Source organism: Cydia pomonella, chromosome 19 (assembly GCF_033807575.1).
Source record: "Cydia pomonella isolate Wapato2018A chromosome 19, ilCydPomo1, whole genome shotgun sequence".
NCBI lineage: Eukaryota > Metazoa > Arthropoda > Insecta > Lepidoptera > Tortricidae > Cydia > Cydia pomonella.
Window position 1 is genome coordinate 2,381,018 of NC_084721.1, and position 9,588 is coordinate 2,390,605.

Consider the following 9,588-nt stretch of genomic DNA (forward strand, 5'->3'; position numbering starts at 1 on the left):
AACGCATGTGTCCCTTGGACTGGCCTACGCTGGGCCATCGTATAGAGGAGCCATAAAACCATTTTAAAACAGTGACAAAATGCCTATAAAACGTCAGATACGTTTTATTACTGCATTTGTGAAACTGTAATTCAAAATACAATTGCAAAAAGATGGTTGTCAATATTTTATAATGCTGTTTAAAAATACATGCTTGCTCCGCTTGCTTCTCAAATTAGAAAACAGTACCCGAGTTTTCATTTATTCCTGGAATGGTTCAGATACATGTCTAGAACGGTAATGTAATAATCATGATTAACGTTAATTAAACGTTGTAACATGTATACGAGGATGTCAAATTACCAGCTGATTTTTAATGTCAAAACAAATAAAAACTAGAATATTTGGTTGATAGTCGTGTGCCACTGTGCAGTAAATAAATTATATTTAGTTTAGTTTCGTATTCATAAGAATAGGAGCTATGAAGAAAGTTCAGGGAAATGATTCTTTTCATCGTATAAATTACTTGTACCAAGTAAGTTAAAATTAAAACTTTCACGTACTTTCTTTGTTCAATGTTTTGATTTGTAATATATATTTTACATCGTTTTTATTATATTTACAGATAAGTAAACACATAGTTAAAATAAATCCAGCCTTATCTTCGTACTATGGTAACCTAATGGTAAATGTTGCAAAGAAGAATGTCTTGAAAATGTAAGTATATATTTATATAACCAAAAACTATTATATTGCAAGTTGTTTTATAGTTATAAACATTTCATTTCATCCATTGACATATATCCAAGGAGAATCTTACGGGCACTAAGAATGGTGCTAGTTCAGCGGTGCCAGTCACGAATTCGAGCCAATCGTGCAGTCTAACGCAACTAGTTGCGACAAGTTGCGCACGTGATGCGAACTCATCAGCCAGTCGCGTTGACACTGCTGTACTGGCCCCATTCTGATTGCCCGTAAGGCCTGTCCTTAAATAAATGTCAATGATGTCATCAGTTTTAAACATGAAGATGTAATGAGTGCTTTAAGGGATTCCCTGCAATACTGTTAACTTATGCGAGTTATGTGTAAAGGGTAATTGTAGGATAAAAAAAATGAAATATTCATATTCATTTTTCTAGTCAAAAAGATGTTAAGTAATTAAATAATTTCAGTCCATGACATCCTGCTAGGGCACACAACATATTTAATACTAATTAAATTAGGTTAGCAAAAATTCAATTTAATTAAAATTAATAAGTTATATTAAAACAAAGTAAAATGATAACAAAACAAATTAAATTAAAGTAGACAGATGGAGGCTGGAGCTATGAAACTGAACAGTTTGAATCCCGGTTAGGGCATTTATTTGTGTGATGCGCACAGATATTTGTTCCTGAGTCTTGGGTGTTTTCTATGTATTTATGATGGGAGGAGGCTACCCAGAAGTGGTCTACAGCAGAAAACTAAAATTGAAAGTTAAAAATTTATATCACGAAGCTCTAATAATAATAAAACTATTAAGCCTGCAGGGCAGCTTGTGGCGAGCTATTGGGGAGTAATGACCCCACGGACCCGAGTGCTCCTGAGAGTAGGTCGGGATCTCTGTTTCTGGTGTGTCTTCGTTGGTCGGAGTGGACCTCAAGGGGACCCGTAGGATTCTCGGCTCTGGCTTGCCTTCATTGGCCGTCCAGAGAGGAGTCGTTAGACCTAAATGCTCCAGGGGTGGAAGTGAAAACTTGCATAAGACACGAGTTGGCACAGTGGCTGTTATCAGCCACTGGGTAGAATCTGGGAGGGCCTCAATACCTAGTGAAAACATTGTTATGGCAGGTGTCCGGACGTCTTTGCAATAACCCAGTCTCATTGTCCTCCCAAACTTCAATCCATAGACTGTTATATTGTTCACTTTTACTACAATAGTCCCAATGCCTGCTGCGACCGGTTCATGGGTGTCTATTGTTGCGCCTGTGAACGGGTTCCAGCAGGCGTTCTACATGACATTAAAGCTCTCCAAGGGGCCTCTACGTGTTGGATCTATATCCCCACGCAAGCCTATCAAAAGTCTGGGATTTATAGGCCCGTGAAATCCAAGGAGATACAATAACCTAATAATAATATTACATATAATGTTGTCTGAGTACCCACAACACAAGCCTTCTTGAGCTTATTGTGCCACCATTTCACAGCATACTCACAATGGTCTTAGTGCCATGGACCGTAATGGCACTTAAGTCCGTTATGCCAATTTCCACTAGTGAACATTTACACACATTTTTGGCACTAGTGAATAAAAAAAAACAGAAAAATTTGTAGCTATTGAACCTGCTTACGAAATTTCACGAGATTCAGTTGAGAATTGCAACCTGTAGGGGAGAAAATCCGGACACACGAAAGCAAATTGCCCGAGTCAAAACGTAGATCTTCGCTACGCTTCGATCAATAATACTAATTTTTACTATTTATTATTGTAGGCATCCAGATATAAAAAGGCAGATCTGTAAGAAATGCCGCTGCATTATGATATTCGGAGAGACAGCTAAAATGAAGATAAAAACCAAGAATAAACAAAAGATTGTGGAATGGACCTGCAATACCTGTAACACTAAGAAATCTCTTCCAGCCTCCAAAGACAAGGGCCCACTATGGTTAGAAAGAGAAGAAGCTGTTGTTGAGGTTATTAATTAATTGTGTTAAAACAGGTCACTCAGGTATTTTAAGTCGAAAACGCTCGAATAGCGAATGACGTAGTGAGTGTTGTGTGCAAGTTGTGCAACCCATTATTTGAAAATAATGCCGTAAACGAGGGTAGTTTCTCGCCCCCCTTGCCGCCACTTGCGCCCGCGCCGAGTCATCGGGCGCGGAGGGCTGCGGCCCGCAGTCTGCGCCGGTCTGTAAACGCAAGCTCCTGACGAGACTCCTCGGTACGGAGTGAAACATGTCGAGCGTTTTCGACTTAAAATACGTGAGTGACCCGTTTTAACATATTTAATAGGTCTGTGTCTCACGGAAGTTATGTTATTAAATTATTAAGGTAAGGTAATTGATTGTTTAAGTATTAAGTAAGTAAGGAATATCTGTTGAAATTCAGATTACTAATGAGTTTCCCAATAGCCGGGTCCACACTGCACGTTTACACTGGCCGTATTGTGCGTGAGGAAATTGCCTCGCGGGTATGGTCGCTCTGTGTGGACCCCGCTAATGGTTATGATTTCATCAGCACATGTGATCTGTGTTGGTATATATGTGGGTGGCCAATTGTAAGATCAGGCAGATTGTGATGTTCCTGATGTGTAATGTCGGTTGTTTCATGTCCGAAGCGCAAACTGTCCAGAAATAGGCGCTCCGATAGTGGGGCTCTGTCAACTTAGGGGACGAGACAAATATTTTCACGTTTCACAATATGCCTAGGAATTTCACGATCTGCCTGATCCGCCGCCTACATATAGAAAATAAATTGTATGAAAGTATGAATATAAATGGAAATGATGTATATAAAAATAAAAAGGTATTTATAGCTTTTCCAAATTATCTTTGTAGACACTTGACCAATTGACCATCCAAATACCTTATTGCAAAGATAGCTGCCTAGTTCAAATGTTGCTTGGCTGTTGGCGAGTTCAATGCGCCCTTTAAAAACCTATACTTTCCTGTTTTGAAAGACCCCACACTGTAGCCCCTCGAGAAAACCTTGTCAGGGATTATAGAGCTATGACGGACAACTTGGCCGACGATGCCTGTTCGAAATGCGTATTCAGACAGCCATCGGTCAAGTTCCTAGGCTACGAAGCTGGCAATGAAAAGACTGCATACGATCTCCTACTGAAAAAGTGCAGGCAATCATCGACTAACCTAAGTCGAATAACATCGACGAATTACGACTATTTCTACCATTTTAATATAGCGACAAAAAGTTTATCGCCAAAATAATTCCCCTTTAACATTAAATTTGTTCGTTAACTCTTAGGAATTTCTGTGCCATTTCATAGCTAGGGGACTTTTAACGCCCCAATTAACTGGTGCCTACCTGACAATCCTCTAAACGGCCTCCCTTAACGAGTTCGCGAATATTCTACTAGTAGACTACCCTCAGTACACTCCGCACTGGTGTGTGTTCGGGAACTTTCCAACATTGCGAAATATCCTGGAAAAAAATATCAATTACCATAACTTCTCATGTTTTTGTAGTCATTTTTCTTTTCCTGTAAAAAAAAAATCTAAAATTTCCTAGAACACTTCCAACTCTATGGAAACTTTTAGGGGACTTTTAACGCCCCTATTAACTGCTGCCTACTAGTACCTGACAATCATCTAAATGGCCTTCCTTAATGCTTACTACGCGAATATTCTATCCGAAGAATATCCTCAGTACACTCCGAATTACACGGATGTGCCATTCTCGCATTTTTGTATGGGGATAGAAAATTTTCCATTTCCTGTGAAATTGTCCTGAAATTTCCTAGAACTCTTTCAACTTTTAGGGAATTTTTAACGCCTAAGTTAACTGCTGCCTATCTGGCAATGGCAATTCTCTAAAGGGCCTCCCTTAACGAGTACACGAATATTCTACCCGACCTACCCGTAATAGACTGTCTTCAGTATACTACGCACTGATGTGTTTTCGGAAACTTTTCAAAACTGCGAATTTTTCACTTGGAAAATTTTGAGAAACTTTTTTTGTATTAGGGATCAAAATGTTCCGGTTCCAAAATGAAAGTTTCCTTTGTTTCCTGTGAAATGTTCATGAATTTTCTGAGAACTTTTCGTAATTTGGAATGTTTCTGCAACTTGCACATATGTTCTCCGCATTCTACTCGAAAATGTTCCCAAAAATTCCATGCTTACATTTTTTGTTCTATCCATTCCTTAACCGTCATATAATGTTTATGAACAATGGTAACGGTAATTAAAAATCTTGTGACACATTTTTCTTGATTTTGAGTAGAAATAATATAAGAATTTCCAAATATGAAAAAAGTGTACCTACTGTAGATCAATACCCCGTTTTTTTAAAGAATATATTTTTTCAAACCTCAAAAAAAATTTCAAACTTGTGTGCTAAACAATTAACTTTTTTTCCCGAAATGCTAGGATGATATCGAATATTGCCGTACAATAATATGTAAACAACACTATGATTCGGTGTATAGTTACCTACTCAGATTATATTTTGGAGGAAAAAAGTTACCACTACTTTTGAGGGAATAAAATGTATAATCTGAAAAAACGGCCTATACAACTTCAAATAAAATATCCCATATAACGGATAAGTGATCTTTGACTCTTTCATAAAAAGTGGACATAAACTTTATCACAACACATTTCGCAAATCGAAAATCACTGTTTCACCACAATTTTATTTTATTGTCAAACGCCAACTATAAGTACGCGCGATGTAATAATCCAAAAAATGAATTCAGTTCTAATTTTGTTATCCATTTTGATAACGTTGTCTCAGACGAAAGATCATATAGATAACGATCTGTACTTAAGAACCGGCGAAAAGGCAGCAGCATTATTAAAAAGTTATGGAGATCCTAATTTAATAAGTAAATATCTACAGAACAGAAGTGTTAGAGATGATTTTGATAATTTAATCGCCAGTAAAAAAGCTAACACGGTGAAACGAGTACGGGATTCCATTGAGAGATTGAACGATGAAAATTTAATGAATAACGTAGCCACGAAGTCAAATTTAAGAATTGGGTACCAGTTAGACCCTATACTTAATAAGGTGAGGAGACAGGGGAATGAGGATGATTCTCTCTCCGATTCGGGAAGCTCGAGCAGGGAGTTCAGAGACTGGAAAGAGGAATGGAATGAAATGTGGAACAAGATGAAATTAGAAACGAAGAACTTTACAACCCGTCTTGAGGGCGATGTTGTGAATATGGCGGCAGCGAGTAAGTTTCACATATTTCTAATCCAATTATTACACTGTTTATAGTACTTAATGTCATATCCATTGTGATAACATTGACGTAACTCCAATACTAGTAAGATATCTATCAAGCCAAGTTCAAAAGAAGAGAGCTGACGACGCAGCAGTCGTATGTTATAATATTAAACGAAAGTTCAGATTTGTTTTGGCTAGTTTTTATATTAACAGAAATATATATATCTTATACCTTTAAACGAGCAATTCTTGTATATATATATATATATATTTCTGTGATCTCGGAAACGGCTCTAACGATTTCTTTGAAATTTGGTATATATGGGGGTTTTTGGGGGTATACAATCTATCTAAATTAGTGTTATGTTTGGGAAAACGCGTGTTTTCGAGTTTTCATGCGTTTTTCTTTCGAGGCAGAATATGGTCGCTAATTTCGTGAAGCCGGCCACTGTCCGTCTGGTCCAGACGTGGACTGCTAAACGAGTGTTACGGGTTCGAATCTCGCCCGGTGACTAACTTTTGTTTTTTTTATATGTTCAAGTTTATATATAATTTTTTAATTTTTTATTGTTTTAGACAAGTTTAATTTAGTAAAAAAATGACCTATGTAATAAGAGAAATTGACAATAGATGGCGTTATTCTGTGACAAGTGCTGTAAGGTTCAAATCGATTGTAAATAATAATAATTGTCAGTTCACATTTTACTTTTTAAGTTTATGTAGATTATCACCTATACACCACCATATTACAATAAATAGTTATAACCGAGCAAAGCTCGGTCGCCCAGGTACTATATACATATACAAGAATTGCTCGTTTAAATGTATAAGATAAATAAATAAATATTATAGGACATTATTACACAAATTGACTAAGTCCCACAGTAAGCCTTATTGAGGCTTGTGTTGAGGGTACTTAGACAACGATATATATAATATATAAATATTTATAAATACTTAAATACATAGAAAACGCCCATGACTCGGGAACAAATATCCATGCTCATCACACGAATAAATGCCCTTACCAGGATTTGAACCCGGGACCATCAACTTCGTATGCAGGGTCACTACCCACTAGGCCAAACCGGTCGGTCGTTTCATAAAGGTCTAAGTAATACAATGCTTGTAACCTCTGTTTGCATCTATCTCGAAAAATGTCACCTATAAAACGCGACCTTGACTGTCAGTATCGGAGTATCAAATACGCCCGACTACCTTAGTAAATTCAGTTTCATTTGGCCAGGACCGTGGGGCGTCCCATGTGGTGACCCTAGCCGGCACGACATGCCCTGGGGTACCTGCGTGCTGCCCGCAGAATGCAACGCCGAATACAGAATCTTCAAAGGAGACTACTTCTGCGGACGCACTCAGTTTATATGCTGCTCCCTGAATTTCCACACTTACGACCTGTACCAAGGACTTTCTGTGTCCCTCGATGAATCCAGCATGGAGATCGACAGTGCTGTGGAACGGGAACGAGCCAAGAAAAAAACCTCAAAGGAACGTCAAAAACGAACCGATCGCAGAAGAAAACGACGCAAGCGATTGAGAGAAGAACGAAAGCGTAAGATCAGGCGAGCCATCGCAAGAATCATCAAGGAGGTTCGCAGAATCCTTGACAAAGCTTACAAAAACGGCAGTAAAATCCGAAAGAGAAAGACAAATACTATGAAGAAGTTTATCAAATTTCTCAAAAGACAGTATAAGTTGGATCGAGAGTCAGCCAAGGACATACATGAGATGCAGATGCTGGAAGTTGACCAAGAGTTCATGGACAGATTGAATCAAATCAAAGAGTTGAACTCTGAATTCATGACCAATGATACGTTTAGGAACATTGTAGTTAATAAGACGTTAACGCTTAGGGGCGCGAAGATGTTGGCAGAGGCGTATCCTGAGTTGCAGGGGTTCTTGCCTAAAGGCTTTGTGAAGGGGGACTTTACCCGGCAGAGAAACGCCCGTCGGAGTGGGGGCTCTATACACCAGAGAGGGCGCGTTCGGCCTAGAGGGGGCCCGCGAGGGGGGATTGTTCGTCCACCCAATCGGCGCAATCGTCGGAAATATCTTGACTATGACATCGAATTTGGGTTGTTGTATAGTTAATTAAATAGCGAGTGATTTGAAAAATGTTGGTGGTGGTTTGAATTAATTCCTTCAAGTTGTTAGGATCATTTTGGTACTTGTTGTCGATCTCTGTCAGGAATCCGCTTTGCTATTTTAGGACCAAAGAGTAAAGTAAGTATAATAGGTAAAGAGAGCGTTTAATGGTAACCCATTTGAAAGTACCATCTCTGATTTGCTTCCGAAACTAACTATGTATGTGTACTTCCACTTCTACATATGCATCCGTACAGTGTACTTTCGTCCTACATTATTTCCACTTGGGCGGTTTGCACTTCCATTTTTTGTTTGATTTCTTGTAACTTATAAAAGCTTTTTGTTTAAAAAAAAAGATCAACCTGTAAACCGCTGAAATATACATAATATTTTGTAGAAAAGGTTTTAAAGAATGAAATAAAAATAACAAAAACATAATAATAGTAAAGTAAGTATTTTTATTACTTTTAATCTGGTACACAAAGAAAGTAAACATAACTGTAATAAGGTGTAAGTACCAAGTAGGTTGAATGCACCACTTGTAGCTTCTGTGTCCATTTTCTTCGGATCCTGAACTTTTTGTTGCTGGATAATTTCAGGCATAGGACGAATGTCTTGTCGACGCACTTACCTCCATAAATACGATTTTTTGCAGAGTGCCATCGGATATGTTTGTCGTGAACAAAACTAAAATTGGGCTAATATTTTTTGATGTGCAAGTGTCGGAAATTTTCCTTAAATTTCCAAATGTTTTCAGAGATTTCTGGAAAGCTTTAATATTTTTTTACAAATAATTTATTGAAAAAGTATTGTGTAGTGGTAGCTCTTAAAGACCAAGGATTAAGGATAAGGAAAAGGCTTTGGTCTCGGACCGTCTAGAACGCAAAATTACTAGTGTAATATTTTGCCTATATCCCTTTTAGTCTACATCGCAAACGGTCTAGAACACAAAATGACCACTAATAGGTAGGTTAGGTTAGTTAGTTATCTTTTAATGGCCGAAGGCCAAACCGCTCAGAAATAGCTACCGCGGGGCTCCGTCGACATCGCTAACGTAAAGGTAAATCGACGATACGTAGATAAATAAAGGTCTAAATAATTGTAGTCATTTTGTGTTCTAGACCGTTTGCGATGTAGACTAAAAGGGATATAGGCAAAATATTACACTAGTTATTTTGTGTTCTAGACAGTCCGAGAGCAACCCAGGAAAAGTTTACAAATGCCTGAACTCCATTGTAAACATTTCGGAAGATTCCAGCGACACAGAAGTGGGTATATCTACAATAAGTCATAGATTGTGCAGAAGCTTCGACTGTAGAAAAACGCTCTGTTTTACCAAATTTATAGCAGATTTACTTTAGATTTATTGTCGAATACCGACCCTCTTTAGAGACTGCGATCTGCGATCATTATAAATGGGAATAAAATTTGAGACAGAACTTACTTACTTAGGAATACATAGGTACTTCCATTTCCGTTTTCTATTTACATATTTTGTACCTATATTAAAAGCCCGACCAGAAATATAATGATCATTGTCAAGAGGGGGCTTTTTTCTCATGTATGGTGACAGTTCAGTTTAGTATGAAAAATTGAGTTCAAATGAAATTCCGCGA

At 37.9% G+C, this 9,588-nt stretch overlaps 2 protein-coding genes across 2 annotated transcripts; both read left to right on the forward strand.

Annotated features, from left to right (window-relative positions):
• Positions 1-224: 224 nt before the first annotated feature.
• Positions 225-3,500, forward strand: LOC133528691 (uncharacterized). Its single transcript, XM_061866162.1, has 3 exons — positions 225-514; positions 605-696; positions 2,451-3,500. The coding sequence occupies exons 1-3, from the start codon at positions 461-463 to the stop codon at positions 2,662-2,664; spliced, it is 360 nt and encodes a 119-aa protein (XP_061722146.1). The 5' UTR covers positions 225-460; the 3' UTR covers positions 2,665-3,500.
• Positions 3,501-5,079: 1,579 nt separating this feature from the next.
• On the forward strand, positions 5,080-8,006 carry LOC133528686 (uncharacterized). The gene is made up of 2 exons (XM_061866157.1): positions 5,080-5,879; positions 7,119-8,006. Exons 1-2 carry the CDS (start codon positions 5,387-5,389, stop codon positions 7,976-7,978), a joined length of 1,353 nt encoding a protein of 450 aa, XP_061722141.1. The 5' UTR covers positions 5,080-5,386; the 3' UTR covers positions 7,979-8,006.
• The last annotated feature ends 1,582 nt before the right edge of the window (positions 8,007-9,588 follow it).

Bases quoted from the DNA above. Each gene is read 5' to 3' on its own strand.
- LOC133528691 (XM_061866162.1), top strand. From the start codon at position 461: ATGAAGAAAGTTCAGGGAAATGATTCTTTTCATCGTATAAATTACTTG. The intron at 515-604 runs GTAAGTTAAAAT...TTATATTTACAG, and splicing joins GTATAAATTACTTGTACCAA to ATAAGTAAACACATAGTTAA. The intron at 697-2,450 runs GTAAGTATATAT...TTATTATTGTAG, and splicing joins AAGAAGAATGTCTTGAAAAT to GCATCCAGATATAAAAAGGC.
- LOC133528686 (XM_061866157.1), top strand. From the start codon at position 5,387: ATGAATTCAGTTCTAATTTTGTTATCCATTTTGATAACGTTGTCTCAG. The intron at 5,880-7,118 runs GTAAGTTTCACA...TCATTTGGCCAG, and splicing joins TGTGAATATGGCGGCAGCGA to GACCGTGGGGCGTCCCATGT.